Source organism: Ochotona curzoniae, unplaced genomic scaffold (assembly GCF_017591425.1).
Source record: "Ochotona curzoniae isolate NIBS_2020 unplaced genomic scaffold, NIBS_Ocur_1.0 contig_899, whole genome shotgun sequence".
In the NCBI taxonomy this organism is placed as follows: Eukaryota; Metazoa; Chordata; class Mammalia; order Lagomorpha; family Ochotonidae; genus Ochotona; species Ochotona curzoniae.
Genome location: NW_024466605.1, coordinates 1,541,770 through 1,563,822, shown reverse-complemented (window position 1 = coordinate 1,563,822; position 22,053 = coordinate 1,541,770). Strand labels below are relative to the sequence as shown.

General features: G+C 51.0%; 1 protein-coding gene and 1 pseudogene across 1 annotated transcript; both read right to left on the bottom strand.

The window, feature by feature from the left end:
- Nucleotides 1-1,495: 1,495 nt before the first annotated feature.
- GOLGA7 (golgin A7) lies at nucleotides 1,496-15,303 on the bottom strand. Its single transcript, XM_040994162.1, has 6 exons — nucleotides 15,261-15,303; nucleotides 14,889-15,022; nucleotides 11,547-11,699; nucleotides 5,966-6,067; nucleotides 4,834-4,897; nucleotides 1,496-1,933 (listed from the first exon to the last, which is right to left on the bottom strand). Exons 2-5 carry the CDS (start codon nucleotides 14,997-14,999, stop codon nucleotides 4,850-4,852), a joined length of 414 nt encoding a protein of 137 aa, XP_040850096.1. The 5' UTR covers nucleotides 15,000-15,022; nucleotides 15,261-15,303; the 3' UTR covers nucleotides 1,496-1,933; nucleotides 4,834-4,849.
- A 4,555-nt stretch (nucleotides 15,304-19,858) lies between these two features.
- Nucleotides 19,859-20,603, bottom strand: LOC121165576 (annotated as a pseudogene).
- Nucleotides 20,604-22,053: the final 1,450 nt, after the last annotated feature.

The window sequence follows — 22,053 nt, the reverse complement described above, 5'->3', positions numbered from 1 at the left end:
TCCTGTGATGCCTCCAGAATATTTGTGTAGGGGCAAGTGTTTGGTACAGCACCCTATTTCCCACTGCAGTGCCCCGTTTCAGCCTTGGCTGCCTGGCTTCCGATCAGGCTTGCTGCTAAGACACACCCTGGGAGGCAGCAGATGATGGTCTCAAACATTGGGCACCCTCGTCACCCACCTGGGTGGCGCCTAGCTTGGCCCAGTCCTGGCAGTTGCAGGTGGCTGGGGAGTAAGCCAGCAAATGGAAGCTATTTTGCTTCCTTTCAAGATAAAATGAAAGCCAATCATAAAGAGAACAGAACACCAGCCAGGACTGGTCCAGAGGGGCCCTCATGGCACCTACCTTGATGAGCCGCATGCCTTCCAAGGTATAGGGTGACACAGCGTGGGCACCACTGCATTGCAAGTAGTCCCTGTGCGATGTGGTCACAGCAGCCGAGGAACGGCCCTGAGCAAGAGGGACCTCACTGCGCTCAAGGCCATGGCAGCCACTACCCTGAGGGGTGGCTGCAGAGGGTCCAAGACCTGGCCATCTTCCCCTCCTCCTGCCCCCAACAGCTGGCTAGTCAGCACTGACTGCCTTTGCGGAGCCAAGCACAGTGCCGGAAATCCTACTTAACCCATCAATCCAAATTAACGACACAGAGACAGTCTCTGTAAGAAAAGTTTTACTCACGTGTTAATATTTCGGCAAAGTTATTGCAACGGGTTTAAAAGGCAGACAGACGTTCTAATACAGGCTGTGAAGTGTCACAAGAGTTTTGTACAATTAAAGTATTACAGACTGGAGGGGAGGGGGGTGTTACTGAGGAACCAACGGACCCAGAGGAGAAATGGAGATCTGAAAGGTTAGATCCAGTATTAGCACCTACAGCATCTGAGAGGGAACCTTCCACTGCCTTCCGTCTCTCCCGTCCTTGTCCTGCTTACCTGTCTTCCAAGAGGCCAGGCTCCAGAGCCCCCAAGGAGGGCAGAGCAAGCTGCGGGGCTGAGCGTGTGGCCTAGGGAGGGCTCCAGCTGGGCCCCCTGGCTGCCACCCCATCCTGAAGGCGCTGCACACTGAATACTGTGACAGACATCCCTGGCTCCTTGGATTTGTCCATGAGGGGTTGGTACAAATCAACAATGGTCTCAGTCCTACCAAACTTTTGTCTTCTCATAAGTTATATTTATAACAAACTATCATTAAAGATTCATTACACCTTCGGGGGACACAGCAGGGACTGCTACGTGTCTGGCGGTTCAGTATCCACTTTCTTGTGCTTATTTCTTTTGGTCATGAACAAACGATGCATGCCATGTCTTCCCAGTGTTCAGGGTGAGGCGACAGTAATGTAAAGATGCTCCAAGGTTCTGGGGACTGCATTAAATACTGCTTTAATTAGGAACAACTGTTCTCATAAGATAAACATTGTTACACATTATTTTCTCAAGGAGCTTGGATTCCAGGAACTGAACAGCAGGACTAGGCGTTGGGTGGTGAGCTGTGGAGCGCTCCACTCCCCACAGGACCCCGAAAGCAGCTGCTCTGTCCACCTGGAGGCCTAGGTCTGTATGCCAGCCAAGACACGGCTCGCCCACATCCTGGGCTACCTGGGAACTGGCCCAAGGCCTAGGCATAGCCCACTGTATTCGAGTCTGGCAAGAAATAAGCCTGGCTTTGGGTGGACCACATGCATGTTTTAGTAAATGGCTTCAAATTAGAAAAACGGACACGCTTCATTGTTTTTTCTGAGACTAATCACTAAGATTCCACAGTCCTACATACGGGGAGACACCGAGTGGCTGCTGAGCGCCTAGAATCACCCCAGGCGTGGGGTTGGAGAAGGTCAGTCCTGGGAGTGAGTGGCACTGTGGCTCCGGCAGCAGGTACGAGGAATGATGCTCTGGAGGAGGGCGGGGGCGCTCCGCGGGCGGCCGGCTGCAGGGGGATCTGCAGGCAGAGGGGAAAGCCAAAGTTTGGAGAAGGATGCTGAACACAAACATCTACAAGTGGTCTCATCTGCCAACGCAAAAGCGTTGGGCTGCGTGGGCAAGGCCATACCGACCCAGTGTTCCAGCTCCTAGTTCGGATCCTGCCTTGCACTGAGTATAGATGAGCATGGGGCCTGCCAGTCTGGAAGGCCAGGTCCTATCTGTCTGAGTCTCTAACCAAGTGTCCTAAGAGAGGGAGTATGGGCAGGGGAGGCACCGAACACAAACCCAGGCAGCTTCAACAGCTCCTGCTGGCTCCTGAACCTCGGGCAAACAGAAGTCTTATCAACTGAGTACCTTATCAACATCCGGTAATTAGAACAGCACTGGTTGGGGAAGTACCAACCAATGGTAGCTATTTTTATACCACCAGCTTACTGTGACAGAATAAGCACATATTCCATTTTTTTTTAAACAGAAAGACAATAATCTTACAGACTGAGAAAACATCATCAATGTATAATAAACAAAGCAGGCACTAATACAGATACACAATATACTGAAAAATCAAAACTTTTTAAAAAGAACAAAATCTTGCTATTTATAGTTTTATTTTTTTCTTTAGAAACACAAAGGCCATCCCATGGCACAGTCATGTTGCTGTTCAACTGCCCATCCAATCCCCACAGAAAGCTTGGGCAAGCTGTGGGAGAGCTGAACGTGTAACTCTTTACTAGGCACGCCCCTCACCTGCCCCCAGACCTCAGTCCACACCTTCCTGGACTCAAGAAACATCTAGCTCTGAAAGTGACATCTTGTTGAACCAAAATATTTGTATTCATGAGATTGTCCAGAGTTCTTAATGTAAACCTGCCAGCTCCCAGCTCCCAGCTGTTGACTGCTGAAAGGGTAGCCTGGGGCGTGGCCTCGCCTCCAGCCCTGTGCCACCTCAGCAAGGCACTCCACCAAGCAGCCATGGGGGTGCGGCTGCAGCTGAGCAAACCAGGCACAACTCAGGCAGCCTGGAAACCCTGAATGATGAAGTCACACTCATGCTCCGAATGTGGCTTCCTTAAGAGGCAGCATCTGGAGCAGGGGATGGCACTAGTTAGAACCCTGGTCCTCACTAGTGCCTTAGGGTGCAGCCTGGGAGGGGGGCAAGGCTCACATTCCTCAGCCACTGTCTGTCCTCAGGGACAGACACTGAGAAAGACAGAAGATGCTTAGAATCATCTGAGCAAACTCTCCAAGTGCCTGCTACTCTAGGAACCTGCAGTAAAGTATGGCATCAAGAAATGGAGAATGGGGGCCTGGCATGGTGGCCTAGCAGCTAAACTCCACACCTTGAATAAGCTGGGATCCCATACAGTTGCCGGTTCTATTCCCAGCAGCCCCACTTCCCATCCAGCTCTCTGCTTGTGGCCTGGGAAAGCAGCTCCGAGGATGACCCAAAGCCTTGGCATCCTGCACCTGCGTGGGAGAACAGGTGAAGTTCCTGGCTCCTGGCTTTGGATTGGCTCAGCTTTGGCCGTCGTGGTCACTTGGGGAGTGAATCATTGGACAGAAGATCTTCCTCTTTGTATATCTGACTTTTCAATAAAAAATAAATAAATCTTAAAAAACAAAACACAAAAACAGGGGTCCGTGGTTGGCCACTCATGAATTGTGGGACCCTGAGAGCATTGGTTACTGTTTTCACCATAGCCTGCTCATCTCTGGAGGGGAGGACCACTGTGTGGGGTTCTTGAAGAGGTGGGGGTACTGCTTGCATAGCGCCGGGCATATATTCAGAGTAGGAGCCCTCGTCATAGCAAACTGTGCTGCTTATCAGCACACATGCACACATGGTGGTTTAACTAGTGACTCATTCTTATTTATTTGAAGGGCAGAGAGAGATTAAGTGATTAACATGCCACTTGTTGGTGCACTTTCCAAATGCCTGCAACAGCCAGGATTGGGTCTGGCCAAAGGTAGGAACCCAGTCCAGCTCGCCCATCAACATGCTGTGCGAACCCAGGTACCTGGGCTCCAGGCTGAGCTTTGGCAGTAAGCGGAACCCATGCACTCTGCTGACACATTCGGGTATCTTCACCCCCGTGCCAATGCCCACCTCTAAAACACTGGGTTCTGTCACTGACAAGCCTATGCCAATGCATTCATAGGCCAGCATGCCTATGTTATTCCTGTTACCCACTGGTCTGTTTCTCAATGACTAGCCCGCCACGTCAGCATAAACAGAGGAATGCAACATGCCATCCACCTACGAGGCGAGGCCTCTTGCACAAGGCTGCCGAGATGCAACATGTCAAATGGCCACTTGCTGCAAAACATCCCTCTTATTAAAGCTATTTGTCATAGAGGCATGGGCAGTTCTGAACTGATTCATTTATGCAAAACCCAATTTCGATTTCTGGGCTAGTTTTAAATAGTAAAAACAGAACAAAACAAACTTCTCAGGCTGGCGTTGTGGTTCAATTAGCTAATCTCCCATCTTCCAGTAATGACATCCCATATGGGTGCTGGTTCATGTCCCAGCTGCTCCACTTGCTATCCAGTTCCCTGCTGTAGCCTGGGAAAGCAGTAGAGACCCTGGGAAAGCCTTGGGACCCTGCACCCATGTGGGAGACCCAGAAGAAGATCCTGGCTCCTGCTTGTGGATTGGCTCAGCTCTGGTTGTTGTGGCATTTTGGGGACTGAACCAGCGGATAGGTGATCTTTTCCTGTGGATCTGCCTTTTAAATAAAAATAAAATAAAAACCTTACACAAAACACAACAAGACCAATCTACAACATATGGTGATATGGGTCACACTCCTGTTTCCCATGCTGGGCGGGCACGGTGGGCAGCAACCACTGCCTGCCTGTATGACCTAATGACACGTACTGTGAAACCGCAGGCAAGCCATCCCGCTCAGTTACCTTTACATTGGAGGGTTTATCTTCCACTGCTCAGGCCTCTGTCTTCATAAATGGTAATTTCAATCTACACAGCATGGCTGTTAAGAAAGTACACAGGAGAGCACGGCACGAACAAGCCCCACCCCAGCTTGTCTCCAGGACCTAGGTTTCAGTATTTGGAGCTACACATGGTAACTCTGCCTGCTCTACACGCTTTCTGGGAATTTAAAAACTGTCACTATTTGTAGCAGTTCACCAAGTTCCTGCAAATGTGAAAGCTTAAGTTTATGTTGGTGGAAGGAACTTCTGAATCCACGTGGTTGGTTCAGAATGCACAGCTTCTGGGGACTTTTCACAGCACCTTTGGATTCCACATACAAGAGCTCTAAGGATTAGTGCTTTGTGTGTGTGTGTGTGTGTGTGTGTGTGTGTGTGTGTGGCGGGGCACGGGGGAGAGGGGAGTGTAAGGGGCAATTGAAATGGCTGCTTTCCATGCAGAATTAAGGGGTTCTTAGCCAAGGATCTACGAGGTGACAGATTCAGAGGTTAAAACAAGGATGTGGAATGATGGGAAAGCTTTGTTCCCTCCTTGGGAGAGGGTTCATGACCCTTTGGAGCTTCAGAACAGGTGCTTCACAGTGCAATAAGGCTGCTAAAATAATCATCAGCCACAAGGCCTGTGATTCTGCGACCTCAGCTTTAAAAAAAATTTATCTACCCATTACTTCAGTTATCAAACTAAATTAGTCTTTCTTCTTTTTGGCAATTCTCTTCATTAAATTTGAGCAGTGATTTTCAAAGCTTACTGCCTCTAAAATATGCACCGTGTGTCAAAGGTAATGAAACCATACATGTGGCAGCTGCGACAGACAGGAGCCTGATGGCTGAACCCCGGGAGGCTGCACTTCGTCGGGATGACAAGTCTCCCCACACAGGGTGGGTTTACACATTTTGGAGGGTCTGCAGCTGAAGCACAGTCCTCACACTGCCCCGCTAGGGCCATATGATGCTCCAGAAGATGGTAAGCAGAACCCTAAACTGTCTGGAGGTCGCGGGCTGCACAGGGAGGGGGAGGAGTGTGCCTCAAGGAAGCTTGCCGAAAGGCCAGTACACAAGCCACACTGATATTCCCCAGGCCAGACTAAAAAGATACAACTCGAAGTCCTCTCTCGATGGGGTCTGTCAGCAGAAGGCCTTGCGGAGCGTAGATCTTCTCATTCTGCTCCTGAATGTACTTGGAGACTTTCTTGAGAACCTGATGAGATTAGAAAAAAACCCACCAGTTCTGTTGTGAAACAGATTGCACCCAATCCCCCCCGTGAGTGTCAGAACCTCTCAGCTCGCCCAGCAGGGAAGACCCCTCAGGTCCAGGACTCCACCCCCGCCTCACAGCCCCCTTAAACACGGTGGTCCCTCTCTCCCACACCAGCGACGGTTGCTGGCTGTGCCTTTCACACAGGAGACTTTCTCCCCCTCTTGCCCAGGCATGCCAATGCCAAGCCGAGCCTGCAGACAAGGTGGCACAGCCGCTGCACAGCCAGAGCTGCTTTCCCGCGCAGCCCCTGCAGCTGGCCTCCATTTAGAAGTTCAGCATTAAGCTTGTGAAAGTCAAAGCAAACGCAGACAAAAACCAGATAGCATCCAGAGGAACTTCTGGAAATTGCCAAATCTCCAGCTTTAATTAAGGGCAATTCAGGGACAGATAAGCGGGAAGAAAATAAATCTTGGTAGCTATATCCGAAATCAAAGAGCCCCATGTTTCATTTCAGGCTGGAGTCATCATAACCCTTTTCTGGCTGCAATGTTCAAAGAGGCTTTGATCCAGCTCTGTAAACGGCTGTTTCCTTAAATTCACACTAGCAGCACAAGACAGTCAGTCACCAACGTGAGCACAGAGGAAGGGGAAGGAGCGCCTCACGGCAGCGAGGCTGGAGCTGAAGCAGACCGAAGCCGACTTCAGAGCTGGGCACCTGAGACACCAGGGCACACCGACCAAGGGGAAGGCACAATTTAGATGCCCAGGGCACACTGATGAGAACGGAGGGATCTACGGGACTGGTTTTCTCACTGTGAGTAAGTGACACAGTGTGCTCAGGTTCTGCCTTTGGGGCTCACACCCTCTCCCACTGGAGGGGTGGACTGAAGAGAACGCTTCACGGCTTCCAGAATCGTATTTCTACAGGGGAGGGTTTTCTACCTAATCACCCAAAGCAAGGCACAAGTCACTCCCGTTTCCGCTCCCAGAGCATTCAAGCACTGCCTGGTGTTCATGAGCAGAACCCCAGCACGGCTGCTGGGCACTGGAGACTGGCACTCTCCCAAGAGAAGGAACAGCAGCCCGGCAAGGTGCCCCGTCCCCAGGCGGAATTCTCCACCTGTACTTCCATTTCCTTCCAAGCTGCCCCAGAAGCTGGGGTTCACTGATACTGGGGTCTCCCTCAGAAAGATGCCTGCATGACTGGTTTCAAAGAAACGATTCCATCAGGACACCCTTCCTGCTCCTGCGCTGGCTTTCCTTGGCCAAGGTTTTTTTTTTAAACTTTCGGATTGTTCTTGTGTACTTGGGTGTCAGTTCACAAGAAAACAATTAGTTGTCTTTCTGCATGAGTTCCAAATCTTCTTCCCCTGTGTTGAAGGCAACACTGTCCTAAAGGAAATGCTTGCAAACTCTTTCTAGAAGAATGCTCCACAAGGGAACGCACACTGTAGTCCAGAAGGGACTAACACGTTCTCACCCCATGGCACCTGATGCTGACGGGGTAGGCAAGTTTTATCATTCTTCTCGGATGGATCAGGGTCACAACAAGCCATAACACCGACCAAAACCATCACCGTTACTCTCAGTTCTCACCCAAAACCTCCACTTGTACAATATTTACAAAAGGGGGCATTATGTCACTCAGGAAAGACTCCTGCTCTCCCTGAGTGTGAGGCCCAGTAAGAGCAGGGGGACCCGGTCCCTCAGGGCGACCTGTGGTGGATGGCTGAAGGGTGAGGCAGACGGCCACTGAGGAGAGCCATCCACAAGCCCACTGTCCCCTAAACGTAATGGGGAGCAACAATGGAGAAAGAACACTGAGGGCTTTATCTTTGGAATCAACAGACAGCACATTATACGGAAAAATGCATGATTGTCCTAGTGAGACTTAAAGGGCCTATTTACAATTTCAGAAAATCTCTCTCACGTGACAAAGTGTAAGCACTACTATAGTTGGTTTAGTGCTTTCAGACTGGAAATTTTTAAGTGTTTAAAACAATAGTGACTAAATGACTCAAGTAAGAAACAGATTTCTGGGGTACAACCTGGGGGGGAGAGGCAGCAGGTCTTACACTTTCATCAAGAACATGGATGCGTGTTTTGAAAGTGTTTTTTGGAGCATTTACGCATGCTGCATCTTAGTTATCACCATCTCGGCTAACTTCACGGGTCCCAGCTCATCACGTTCAGCTCCTGAACAGGCAATGCCCCAGCCCCCTCCAGGTCACCATCTCTGGATGATCGCTGCCTTCAGGGCCCCGCTGGCCTTGGCTTGCCCATCCATACATCCCTCTTCCCCTGCAGCCATCAGGTACCACCTGGACTTCTGTGACAACATCCTGATTTGTTTCCATACAGCCACTCTCACAAAACAAATGGGTGCTTTATAGCAAAAATCTGACCACTTCATTCTCCTGATTAAAATCCTGCTACAAAACAAAACAAAACAAAAAACTGCTTCTTGACTTACTCACTGGAGAGGTGGAGACAGAGTGCTCCCATAGACTGCATCACTATGCAGAGGGCGTTCGTCCCACAGAGATCAAGGCTGGGTCAGGCTGAAACCTAAACCTAGAGCTGGGAGCTCACTCTACTCTCCTGGGGAGCTGCAGGGACCCGACGACTCCAGCCATCACCTGTGGCGTCTTAGGGATGCTGCAGTTGGGGTGGAACTGGGACTCAAACCCAGGGACTCCACCATGAGGCAGGCATGCCAACTGGCGGTGAACTCCCTGAGAACAGCAGTCCCCTCCTGCCTGAAGTCCTGGGAGTGAATGCCCGTGGCCCAGACAACAAACCCTCACCTTCTGTCCAGGGTACAAGGGCAGCCTCCTGGTGCAGTCCTGCCTTCTGCTGCCAGTGGACCTCTGGCCACACCAGCCTTTCTGCCCCCAGTGGACCTCCGGTTGCTCTGGCCCTCCTGCCCCCAGTGGGCCTCCGGTCGCTCTGGCCCTCCTGTCACCCGGCCTCGCCGAGTTCCCAGGCCCTGGCCCATGCTCAGTCTTCTGCTTGGCAGCTTCAGTGCCACTGCTCCACTCTGAATCAGGAGGCAGATTCCCACCCCCCTTTCAGGCACCTACCACAGTGTACAAGTTTGTTAGGGGGTCTCCTTATCATTATCAGCAGTTAGCACTAAATTACAAACTCCACAAGGCCAGCAAGTATGCTTGCCTTGTTTAGTCAACTGCCGGGTAAACAGCTCGGCATAGAGAAGATTTTCATTAAGGATTACCAAACGTGGGACTCTCCTGGCCTTTTCATTCACCAAATGGATTATGAAAGAGAAACTACTAACACAAAATCGCAGACTGAAAGTTCATACTGGTCCTCATTAACTTGATTCTGAAAGTTAACAGGAGGACTGGGCCCAGCGCGATAGCCTAGTGGCTAAATCCTTGCCTTGCATGCACCGCTGCTTCACTGTCCACGCTTGCCTGTGATGTGGGAAAGCATTCGAGGACAGCCCAAGTCCTTGGGATCCTGTACGCATGTGGGAGACCCAGAAGAAGCTCCCGGCTCCTGGCTTTGGATCAGTTCAGCTCCTGCTCTTACGGCCACTTGGGAGTGAACCAGCAGATGGAAGATCTTTTTCTTTGTCTCGCCTCTCTGTAAATCTGACCTTCCAATAAAAATAAACCTTTAAAAAAAAATGTAAAGGTCATGGTCACAGGGTAAGGGATGCAGAGGGTATTCTGCTTGTTGGCTTTTCCGGAAGGCCAGAGAACACCCTTTGCTTCCTGGCACTACTGCTTTGAGAGTGAGTCAAAGCCCCAGCGAGATCAGAGCCAGGCAACATCTACCGCGAGAACCATCCCATTCACACACAGGCCCCTTGGCCAGTTTCTGGGGGGAATCTTGAGGCACCCACCTCAGGTCCTGCCTGGATTCCCTGGACTTCTCCATGCTTCCTAATCTGAAACCTTGAAAGGGCAGCCACTTTCCTTAACCAAAAACAGAAACCACACTGCCCTGACCTGTTGGCATTTCCAGCCCCTCCTAAATGACTGGCACCACTGGCCCCCCAGTATCCCAAACAAATAGGACTTACGCTGACACCAGCGTTTTTTTTTTACTCCATTTCCCCGTGTGCTTTCTGAAGTCCTCTTGTATGGAGAAGGATATGAACTGCTAATTATCTGAATACACCCTTTCTGAGGTAGAATTACAGTGACGATCAGATACACGCTGGGATGCTAGCGGAGCACACAACAGCACCGTCAGCCTCCGGCTCAGAATGTTCTAGCAGCAGTTGCCGCTGCTCTCCACAGATGACCACAGCTGAAGGGTAATGCAGCCTAACTTTCCAAACAGTGTCAGGAAGTTGTGATGCACTAGGGCTTCACAAGCACATACTCAGGGTCTAACAGTATAACCAACACATCGTATTAACCATCAAGAAGCATAAGAAATGGCTAGTGCACTGTCCTTCATCTTAAGAAGAATATACACTGGAAGGCAAGTGACACAGGAACGGTAACTGCTACATTCCCAAGTAGAGTGCCAAGGGTCAGAAAACAGACTTACAAAAAAATACCGTAGGGGCAGAAGAGAGGAAGAATTCTGATTACAAGTGTAAGGAAAAGTGAGACAGAAGCGGGAGGCAAGGGCCCATGGGAGTGTGAACCACCCAGACAGTGCCCACTGGTCAACAAGCTGGACTGGGGGGGAGAGCGAGCTGGATGACAGTCCAGGCAGGCGTGCACTACATGGCAGCCCCTGGCAAGACGGGCAGGGTGGCTGCGGGAAGAGGGTAGTTGAAAACAGCAGCAGGGAAGCAATGGGAAATGGGTGTACTTGTCCAGGGCACAGATGTAAGGCACACACTAAGTCTGGGGCAGAGGAAAGGCGAAGTTAACAACAGCAGGTGGTGGAGATGCTTGGGTCTGACAGCCGGTTAGCGTGGCCCTGTGCTTCCCTTCCCACACCTGCACAAGGTCCTGAGAAGGCAGCGGTGCTATGTCAGGAGACCGGGAGACACCAGCTACTCTCAGCCTTTCAGGCTGCTGGATAAAGACTAGGGCTGAGCTGGAGGGTAAGCCTGAAGACAGAAGCATGACGTTTAGGAAAGCTGAGTAAAGGCAAGCACGCAGATTCTCCACCCAGCACTGCTGGGCAGTTCCAGGTAGAACACACCAACCTGCACCTGCTGCTAAGATGCGGAACGGGACCAAAGAGCAACACGAGCCCTTGGACAGTTAGTATCATAAACAACAACAAGGATTTGATGGCAGGGACTGCCATGCACACACAAGCATGCGTGACCTTCACCTTGACAGCAGCTGTCCCCTCTCCTCTCCCCAGATGATTAATGTTATAAATGACATCAAAGATGTGATGGTAGGGGCTGCCATGGTAGGGGCACACACGAGTGTGTGCGATTTTCACCATGACAGCTGGTATCACACACACACACAGCACAAGCAGCCTTTACTTTCTCCATCATCCTGGGGTTCTATGGGCATGGAGGCAGCCTTACCTTCTCATAGTGAGTCTCCATGCATAAGAAGATGGTGTAGGCTGTGAGACAGGCCAGGCAGCCCTCAAGGTAGGACTGGCCCCCCAGCTTCTCGGCTTCGGCATAGAGGTTATTCAAAGTCCGGACTGTTTCTTCAAACTGCTGTCTATCAATCTGGAGGGAAGAAAGATTTTGAAAGTTAGGACCCAGTCACCGCAATGTATGCGGCTCGGAGGGAAGGACAAAAAGGTGCACGCTCTGCCTTCGGCTCACAGTCTCTTCTGAAGCAAAGACCCCACACTGCGGGGCAAACTCGCAGTCTGACAGTCCAACGCAAATGGAGATGCACGGTCCTCCTGCTGCCACAACTGCTGTCACTCGGCTCTCACTGTCTTCTAAAGGCTTTGCTGACTGAAGCCTCCATACACCATCCTGGGACTCTCAAGGAAGGGCTGTGGAATGCCATGGTCCTTTCAATAGTCAACGGAACATGGAATTAAAAGTAAACTTACTTTGGTGTAAAAACATTTTGAAACCCATTATGTGGGATGCATGTCATTCAACAATGTTTTATACCAGAATAAATTTACCTTTTATTCCATGTTTCTTCAAACTTTTTCATGCCGGCAAGGAAGCCATGCTAATCTCTGTGTCATCCCAATTTTAGTGTATGTGCTGCTGAAGCGAGCACCTATGCTAACTGCCCTTGCATATGTCACCTTAATACTGCCATTCTTGCAGGCAGCCTTCTCTCACAAAACACTGTTTTAAAACTTATAACTATTTACTTAGGAATTTTCTTTCTGATCAAGTCTTTCTTTACATAGAGATAGACTTAACAACAATAGACACATTAAGAAACAAAGCATACCCAAGAGCAGAATTTTTAAAGGTACAGTGGGCTAGAAGCCGTGGTAATTAATTTCATCTCTGTGTGGAAAGCTAGCAAGACTTCACAGGCCGGCTGGTCTTGCCAAAGGTTTGCAACGAGCTCTGAAGCTGCAGCCCTACTCTGTCTCCCAGAACACTCACAGCTGGGTGGGGGAGATGGCTGATAACAGGGGTACAGCCCTCATGGACACCCCTCCTCCGAGACTGATCCCCTGGGAACAGTTCTTCTGGAGACAGACCTGGGTCAAGCAGGCACTGAGGGACATGGGCATGGCTGCAGGTTTCCACAAAGGGCTGCAGAGCCCTAAGCACATTGGACTTTCCAGTTCCACTGTGACCTGAGAAGAGTTTCATGCATCAAAGCCACAAGCTTCTACCCACAAACTCCTGGCTTCCTTCAGGTTAGAACTGGTGATGAGGCCCAAACACGAATCTTCACTGTTCCCAGACTGCAAAGCTTCCCCGGGAAGGCAAAACATGGTCACTTAGGAACATGCAAGGTCTGGGTTCCAGGAACTTGCCAACGGAACCCCAGCTCTCCCTCCCTGACGGAAGGGTCTGGATGGGCACCTACACCCTTCCTAATGCTTTGAGGCACAAAGAACACGGGGATATGGGGTTCTTCCTCCCTCAAGCTGCCTGGCCCAATGTTCTCCCACCAGGAGACTCAGCCCCAGTGGGGGAGCAACCCTAATAGTACCAGCTAAGGAAGAGACAGACAAAGCAAGCAGGAGGGGGAAAAGATGAACCTGCAATTGAAATGTATTCTCAACAAAGAAACAACAAAACACAAAACAATCAAAGCTTTTCCAAGTGGCTAAAAACACAAGCTAGTATTTTAACCCAAACATTTAACAAGGTGAGTATGTGGTCAAAAGCACTGTGTGACATTGCACCACAACCAATTCAGGGCTAAAGGAAGCCCAAGTGACAAGGAGTGCAGAATCTAGAAACATCTATTTGTCCCAGGGACCAGGGGAACCCAGAGCCTACACTCTGTACTCAGCAAGAAGCAGGTCCTCACTGCCTTCGCCCCGACACCTGGCCAACTGAGGACAAATTCTGACTTCAAAACCTATGGACAGGGCCCAGTGAAGTAGTTTAGAGGCTAAACTCCTTGCCTTGCACATATTGGGATCCCATATGGATGCCGGTTCATATCCCAGCTGCTCCACTTCCATCCAGCTCCCTGTTTGTGGCCTGGGAAAACAGTGGAGGATGGCCTAGAACCTTGGGACTCTGCACCTGTACAGTGGACTAGGAAGAACCTCCTGGCCTCAGATCACTCAGCTCCAGCTGCTGAGGCTACCTGGGGAATGAACCGGCGGATAGAATACCTTTCTGTCTTCTGTCTCTCCTTCAACCTGTAAATCCAACTTTGCAAATCTTAAAAACAACAAAAACCTATGGACAAAGGAATCTTGTCCATCCAAGGAGTTGCACAAAAACAGACACTCTGACCTGAAGGTGTGCCAATGCAATTCACAGGTTCCCTAGCCCCACACTAAAGGTGGTGTCTGAGCATTTCAGCAACAGCGTGCAGTAGCCTCAGCAAGCTGCCACCTGCTCCCTCCCTTCCTCCTCAAACCCCCGTGCACGGGTCCACCATCTGTCAACGCTGAGTTAACTTACAACAACACAAATGCACCTTTTACGGGCCCATCCACCATACCACCTTGCCCAGGCGTGCAAGGCCTTTAATGCACACTTACAGATATCTAAGCTGCACTGCCCTGCAGACTTTGAGCAAGGGTCACATGTTTCTCTACAGACTCACCATGTCTGGCTATATCACCTCCCCATGCCTAAAGCACCGGGAGCCACAAAACTTGCTCCCAGCTAACCAGGAATCCACTACTGAAGAAAAGGAAACCTCAACGCACGCTGTCCCCTCCCCCCCCCACAAGTCTCCAGTTACAGTGACGGTGAATCCCCAGCACACAACCTCCCCTCAGGTCAAGTCTCTATAGCACGATATATCCTTACAACTAAGACACCTGAATAAGCCCTGAACGAAGCGCAAAGAAACCTGTTCCCCAGACCCGCCAAAGCATCCACTCCTAGGACGCCGGTGTGTGACACAGGCCACAACAACAGGTGCCTCCCAGCGACCACGCCTAGGAGGGACCAGCTGGAGACCCAGGGCAGTGGCGGTCGCTCTGCGGCTCCATCCCTGCTGGTCAGGTTCCTGTCGGGGCACACCTCGGCAGTGACCATCTGATGACTTGTGAATGGCGAGGCAGCAGCACACGGCTCACAGCCCACGGGGCGAGGCGGTCGGGCAGCCTCAGGCATTTGCGCGGCATCGTCCCTGCAGTAACCTGGGGTGGAGCCGGGGTCCCGGGCATACAGAACCTCGGCCCCAGTCTTCCCGTGCCCCTCCGCGGAGGTGCACACCCCTGGCCTTGGCCTCCCTTCCCGGCCCCGGGATCCCTCCCAGGCCCAGGGGGAAGGGCAGGCCAGGCTGCGTACCCGGTTCTCCAGCTCCGCGGGGAACTTGGTCTGGAACTGGCAGCGTGTGCCACTGCTGTAGTCTCGCTGAATGAACACCTTCCCGGACACCGGCGCCTGCTGCGGCCTCATGGCGAGGACTGGGACCGGCCGCGCTGCGGGTTCGCGGGAAGGGGACAGGGTGGACCGCGGGTCAGCTCCCCCGACCGATCGGGGCGCGCCGGCTCGCCGCCCGCCTCGGGCCCGCCCGCCGCCCCCAGCTGCCCCGGGCCGCCTCCGCCCCGCTCCCCTTGGCCCATGCCAGCGCGGCGTGGGGGAGACCGTTCAGCTCGGCCCCACGCAGCCCCCGCAGCCCCCTCGCCCGGCACCCGGTTCGGCCCGGGAAACACCAACCCGCCTCCTCTGCCCTCCAGCTGCTGTCGCGCCGCCGGCACCGCCACTTACGTCCTGCCGCAAAAGGGCTCTCGGGCTCGGCCTCTTTTCCTTAAGGCTCGGGCCGACCAGGTCCTCCCGACCGTAAAGCAGGGCTGCGCTCCGCCGTGCGGGGCGTGGTCCGCGCCGGCCCCGCCCCCGACTCTCCGGAAGGAAGAGGCAGGTGCGGGAGGGCGGATGGAGCTGACCGGGAGGAGCCGGTCGGGCGAGGCGGGCGGGAGGACGGAGCCGGCCGGGAGGAGCCGGGCGGGAGGAGCCGGCCGAGCCGGGCGTGTCCCCGCTGTGTCATTTCCCTGTGCCCTACGGCCCCGAGCGCTTGTTGTCGTTCTTGGCTGGCTGCACGTCACATCACGTGTGTTGCAACTCAAAGGCCAAAGAAGACCTGCCCACTCCGAATAGTAATAATAATAATACTACAGGATAAATATAGAGTAGTATAAATAGGGAATACATAAAATAAATATTAACATAATAATAACAAAACTTTCCAAACACTTATATTGGGAAGTAGAAAGTAGATTTTTCTTATGTATTTTTTTTCATTTAAAAGAGATCCATCTGGGCCCGGCGCGGTGGCGCAAGTGGTTAAGTCCTCGCCTTGCATGCCCGAGATCCCATATGGGTGCCGGTTCTAATCCCGGCAGCCCCGCTCCCTGCCTGTGGCCCGGGAAAGCAGTCAAGGACGGCCCAAAGCTTTGGGACCCTGCGCCCGCGTGGGAGACCCAGAAGAGGCTCCTGGCTTCGGATCGGCATAGCACCGGCCGTTGCGGCTCACTTGGGGAGTGAATCATCGGAAGATCTTCCTCTCTGTCTCCCCTCTCTGTATATCCGCCTTTCCAATAAAAAATAATAAAAATAAATCTTAAGAAAAAAAAAAAAAGAGATCCATCTGCAATTCACTCCTCATTTGGGCCAAAGCAAGGCGGTGAACGGTTGATCTGACTCTCCCACCTGGGTACAGGGGCCCAAGGACTCTCTGCCGCCTTCCCAGGCACATCAGCAAGGAACTGGATCAGAAGTGGAGCAGCCCAGACTTGAACTAGCACCTACACTGGATACTGGCACTGGCTTAACCCACTGTGCCCCAGAGCTGGCCCTGAGAATACCTTTAAACAAGTAAAACAGTCTCTACCCTCAAACTCAGTCTAATAAAATAGACAAAGCAGGACAATTTTTAAAAAAGATTTATTGATTTATTTTTTTGTAACGTCAGATATATAGAAAGGAGGAGAGGCAGGAAGATCTTCAGTCAGCTGATTAACTCCACAAGCGCTGCAACGGCCGGAGCTGAGCCAATCCAAAGCCTCTTCCCGGTCTCCCATGGGAGTGCCGGGTCCCAAGGCTTTGGACCGTTCTCGACTGCTTTCCAGGGCCACAAGTAGGGAGCTGGAAGGGAAGTGGAGCAGTTGGAACACGAATTGGTACCCTTATGGGATCCCAATGTGTGCAAGGTGAGGACTTTAACTACTAGGCTACTGTTTCTAGTAGGTGTGCTTCACTTTTGCACTGTCATAACATCGGGAAAAATGCACAATTTGGGCCATTGCACTCTGCAGACAACTTTTAGGCAGTGGCTCCTGAGCTGTTTGCCTACCTGGGCACACCTAATGGTCAGATCACTTTCATAAGCATGTCCATGGATGTGCTCACGTCCAAGATGTGTTGTTGGCAAAGCATCTTGGTTCCCATCAGTCTTCATGCTCACATTTCCTCTTCCTCCTCTCCCATCATTTGCATCTTTTTTTCTTTTTTAATATTCATGGTCCTGAGTGGTTTGCAGTGACTCTAGCCTACTCAATCCATTCAAGTGCATTTTAAAATTTGGTACCTCTAATCCAGATTCAGTTTTAATGATCAGAGCGACTTGGAGCCATGACAATGAAATGCCATTGCATGGTTATCTGAACAAAGTACGTGGCCTCTGGCAGATGCTCTAGTGACAGATTGCTAAGGATCCCAGAAAGGATGGCACTAGCTTTTCACATTATGTCCTCCTTTTAAAAAATACTTATTTAATTTTATTACAAAGTCAGATATACAGAGAGGAGGAGAGATAGGAAGATCTTCCATCCGATGATTCACTCCCCAAATGACCACAGTGGTTGATAAAGTGCCAATCCGAAGCCAGGAGCTAGGAACTTCCTCCAGGTCTCCACATGGGTGCAGGGTCCCAAGGCTTTGGGCCGTCCTCCACTGCTTTCCCAGCCCACAGGCAGGGAGCTGGATGGGAAGTAGAGCTGCTGGAATTAGAACCAGCACCCATATGGGATCCCAGTGCATTCAAGGTGAGGAGTTTAGCACTAGGCCATTGCACCAGACCCATATGTCCTCCTTTAAAAAACGTGCTGGGACTAGCATTCTGTGGCAGAGTGGATAAAGTGACATTCCATAAGGGTGCCAGTTCCCCCCCCCACCTTTTTTTTTAAGATTTATTTATTTATTGGGAAGTCAGATATACAGAGAGGAGGAGAGACAGAGAGGAGATCTTCCGTCCCATGATTCACTCCCCAAGTGACCACAACGGCTGGTACTGTGCCGATCCGAAGCCGGGAACCAGGAACCTCTTCTGGGTCTACCACAGGGGTGCAGGTTCCCAAAGCTTTGGGCTGTCCTCAACTGCTTTCCCAGGCCACAAGCAGGGAGCTGGAAGGGAAGTGAAGCTGCCGGGATGAGAACTGGTGCCCATATGGAATCCCGGCACATTCAAGGCGAAGACTTTAGCCACTAGGCCACGCTGCCAGGCCCTAAAAATACGTTTTTAAAAAAAAGAAAGTGGAGGGCCCGGTGGTGTGGCCTAGCAGCTAAATTCCTCACCTTGAATGTGCCAGAATCCCGTATGGGTGCCGGTTCTAATCCCGGCAGCTCCACTTCCCATCCAGCTCCCTGCTTGTAGCCTGGGAAAGCAGTCAAGGACGGCCCAAAGCCTTGGGACCCTGCACCCGCGTGGGAGACCCAGAAGAGGCTCCTGGCTTCGGATCGGCATAGCATCGGCAGTTGCGCTCACTTGGGGAGTGAATCATCAGATGGAACATCTTCCTCTCTGTCTTTCCTCTCTGTATATCCGCCTTGCCAATAAAAAGCATGCATGAAGTTCCCACCGAACCCTTGACAACCAGTGCCTTTCTGACATTGTTGAGGTCACTGGCATGCAAGTCCCTTGGTGAGGCGCAGAGATCACCACGTATCAGAAGAATGAGGTCAAGAACCATTTTCACAGTTAGATTGGCAACCACAGATCCACTGCTCATTTTTCCTGCAAGGCAGCTTTCTACTCAGGAATGTGCTATAGCAATCCCACATGGTGTGAATGTTTTTTTTTTTTTCTTCCCTTGCAGAAGTGGGAATGAAGAAGCTGGGATATAGAGAGGGGGACCCTCGGGTTGGGGATTCCAGAATGGGTGTGAGTAAGTGGGAGTGGACTGTCAGACCACATGTTCAGGGTTCAATGGTATGAGGAGGAGGCTAGCAGAGAGCAGGTGTTGGCTGGAATGTCGCGAGTCCTGCCAGGTGAGTCACTTCCGTGTTGGAAGGAGATTCCTCCCAAGCCATGCGCATTCCGGGAGGCTTTGATTGAATTTAAGGATTTGGTTATTTATTTGGAAGGCAGAGTAGCAGAGAGAGAGGGAGAGACAGAGACAGAGCAGGGAATAGGGAGAGAGGTCTTCCAACAAGGAGAAATGGACTGTAAATCAGAGACCAGGAGCCATGTGGAGATGTGAGCTGTGCTGCCAGGGAGTTCCTAGCAGTAGGAGAGGTCTGGAATGGACACACCCTCTTTTTGTGCCTTGGGAGGGACCCTGGCTCTGTCGACTCACACCATACCTCTTGGTAAAATGCTTGCTGAGGTTCCCTGCTGCCATGCCAGGTACCGTGCTGGACCCTGGGGGATGCTGCTCCCTGGGTGACCAGTCCCACTTCCTGGAGCTGACGTTGAGGGTGAGGGCTCTGGCCAGGGCCCAGGCTGGCAGAGTGCAGCCCATGAGTGCCATATGGATTCACCAAGGTTCTACAGAGCCAATCGCCAGGACAAAGACTGGGCAGGCTGCAGAAGGCTGGGTGGCCCTGAAGAGGGGCTGGAACGAGCCTGTCTTCCATCTTCAGGTGTTGTACTGGAGATTTGTCTTCATCTTTCACATTCATTTGAACCACATGTTGCCTATTTTTTTTTCAATCTCAGTGGAGTTGACATTTATTATCTGATCAGATTATTTATTTATTTATTTATTATTGGAAAGGCAGATATACAGAAAGGAGAGACAGAGAGGAAAATCTTCCATCTGATGATTCACTCCCCAAGTGAGTGCAGTGGCTGATGCTATGCCGATCCGAAGCCAGGAGCCTCTTCCGGGTTTCCCACGCGGGTGCAGGGTCCCAAAGCTTTGGGCCGTCCTCAACTGTTTTCCTGGGCCACAGGCAGGGAGCTGGATGGGAAGTGGGGTTGCTGGGATAGAACCGGCGCCCATATGGGATCCCGGGCGTGCAAGGAGAGGACCTTAACCACTTGCGCCACCGTGCTGGGCCCTATCTGATCAGATTATAAAAATACCAGAACAGGCACCTCAATTCATCCTTGTAATAAGCCTGTTGATCTGGTCTTCCCTGTTGCCAGCATTGCCACCCGCTACACAATGGGTGGTCTTTTTCTTCATCCCACCTCAGGGAGAAGACAGCTTGAAGGGCCACAGGAAGTTATTTACTTCTTTGAAGTGTTTCCCAACAGTGTAAATCTCATGAATCAGATCTTCCATGCAGATGATATTGTATCTACCAAGAGAACTGGCAATCAGGGTGTTATCTGTCAGGGCGATTCGCTTCTTGTTGATTTTGCCATAGCCACGCTTGTAGATCAGCTCATTCACTGACTTTAGATTCAGGGAGCCCCATGCAATAGAGTTCCACAATCCTCAGCATGTTAGTGGAAGCCTTGTTGAGCTTCACAAAGGTGCCATTGAAGATCTGGCGAAGGCAAAGAAACTGCAGCACTTTGTAGACTTTGGGGCTCACACCATTGATACCTCTGATCCCGATGACAAACGCCAACTTGGGTTCTGTAGGGACGTAGAAGTTGCCAGCTTTCCTTGCCATCCTCGCCATCCAAATTTCAGTTCTGAACATCTGCCTGTACTCTTTATGAAAGTGCTTTGCCTTCTCGTAGGTCAGCTTCTTTCTTGCCTTCCGGAGCATCTTCTGGGCAAGCTTCTTTCACAGGTGCTTGATCTTCAGCTCTGCAAAATTCTTCTGCTTTTTCTTCAGTGTTTCCAGCACAGCAGGAAGCTTCTTTTTCTTCTCTTTGGCACCTTCCATGGTTCCAGCCACAAAAGAGCTAATTTTTTAGGTAAAGATTTATTTAGAGCTGGTGTGATGACTTAGTAGCTAATTCTTGCCTTGCAAGTGCCAGGATCCCATATGGGAGCCAGTTCATGTCCTGGCTACCCTGCTTCCCATCTAGCTCCCTGCTTGTGTCCTGGGAAAGCAGTAGAGGATGGCCCAAACCCTGGGGACCCTGATCATGTGGGAGACCCAGAGGAGGCTCCTGGATCCTGGTTTTAGAAAAAAATATATATTCATTTTCATTGGAAAAACAAATTTAGAGAGGAGAGACAAAGAGAAAGATCCTTCATCCACTGGTTCACTCCCCAAATGAGAGCTGAGCCTCATCCGAAGCCATGAGCTCAGTGTTTGCCATATGGGCTTGGAGTCTCAAGGCTTTGGGCAATCCTCTGCTGCTTTCCCAGGCACATTAGCAGGGAACTGGATTGAAAGTGGAGCAGCTGGAACACAAATCGGTTCTCATATGGGATGCAAGCACTTAAGAGAACCAGGAGCTTCTTCTGGGTCTCCCAAGCAGGTGCAGGGTCCCAAGGCTTTGGGTCAACCTTGACTGCTTTCCAAGGCCACAAACAGGGAGCTGGAAGTGGGGCTGCCGGGATTAGAACTGGCACATATATGGGATCCTGGAGTGTGCAAGGTAGGACTTAAGCCGCTAGGCTACCGTACTGTCCCCGAATTTCAGTTTTAATTTATTCTTCTTACCTTCTGTCATATTCCTGAATTGGGCTGTTAATTTTGTTGTTTTACTTAAATGTAATATTGATTAAATTTGTTATATATATATATATATATGTTTAAAAAGAGGAAAGAATTTTAAAAAATTGGTTAATGAGAGCATAGGAAGAAAAACGTGAACAGACACCTAGCCAAGGAACACATATGGATGGACTGAGTCAGCAGATGTGAAGGCTCCATGTCGGATAAAATAACAGAGGTGCCCACCTGCTCATCTGGATGGCCAAAGCATGCCTGCAGACTCTGGAAGCAGTGGATGTTGATGAGGTGTGGAGCTGAGAGAACTCACACTCACAGATGGTGGGAATGCAAAATGGTACGGCCACATTGGAGGGTAATCTGATGGCTTCTAAAATCCACCTTGCCTGTCGGATCAAGCCAGCACACTCTTAGTGTTCACCCCAATCTGCTGAAAATGAATGTGCTCACAGAACCCTGCCGGTAGACACTTCTCACAGCTTTACTCTGACATGACTGAACTGGGCATCCACCAGGTGTCCTTTGGGACATCAGCCAGGATGGGGACCATGGAGTGCTAACAAGCAGTGAGTCTCAAGCCATGGGATGACATGGGAACATGTAAATGCATGTGAGTGGGTGGGTAGGAGAGATCGGTCTGAGAAGGCTCCATGATGCATGAGCCCAGCAGCTCTGTGACCTTCTGGGAAGGGCAAAAGAATAGAGGATC

What these genes read in the sequence shown, in the direction of transcription:
- GOLGA7 (XM_040994162.1), bottom strand. Translation starts at nt 14,999, where the DNA reads ATGAGGCCGCAGCAGGCGCCGGTGTCCGGGAAGGTGTTCATTCAGCGA. An exon ending in TGGAGACTCACTATGAGAAG is followed by an intron (nt 6,068 to 11,546) that starts GTAAGGCTGCCT and finishes TAATCTCATCAG; the next exon opens with GTTCTCAAGAAAGTCTCCAA. An exon ending in TCGAGAGAGGACTTCGAGTT is followed by an intron (nt 4,898 to 5,965) that starts GTATCTTTTTAG and finishes CATGCTGTGTAG; the next exon opens with ATTGAAATTACCATTTATGA.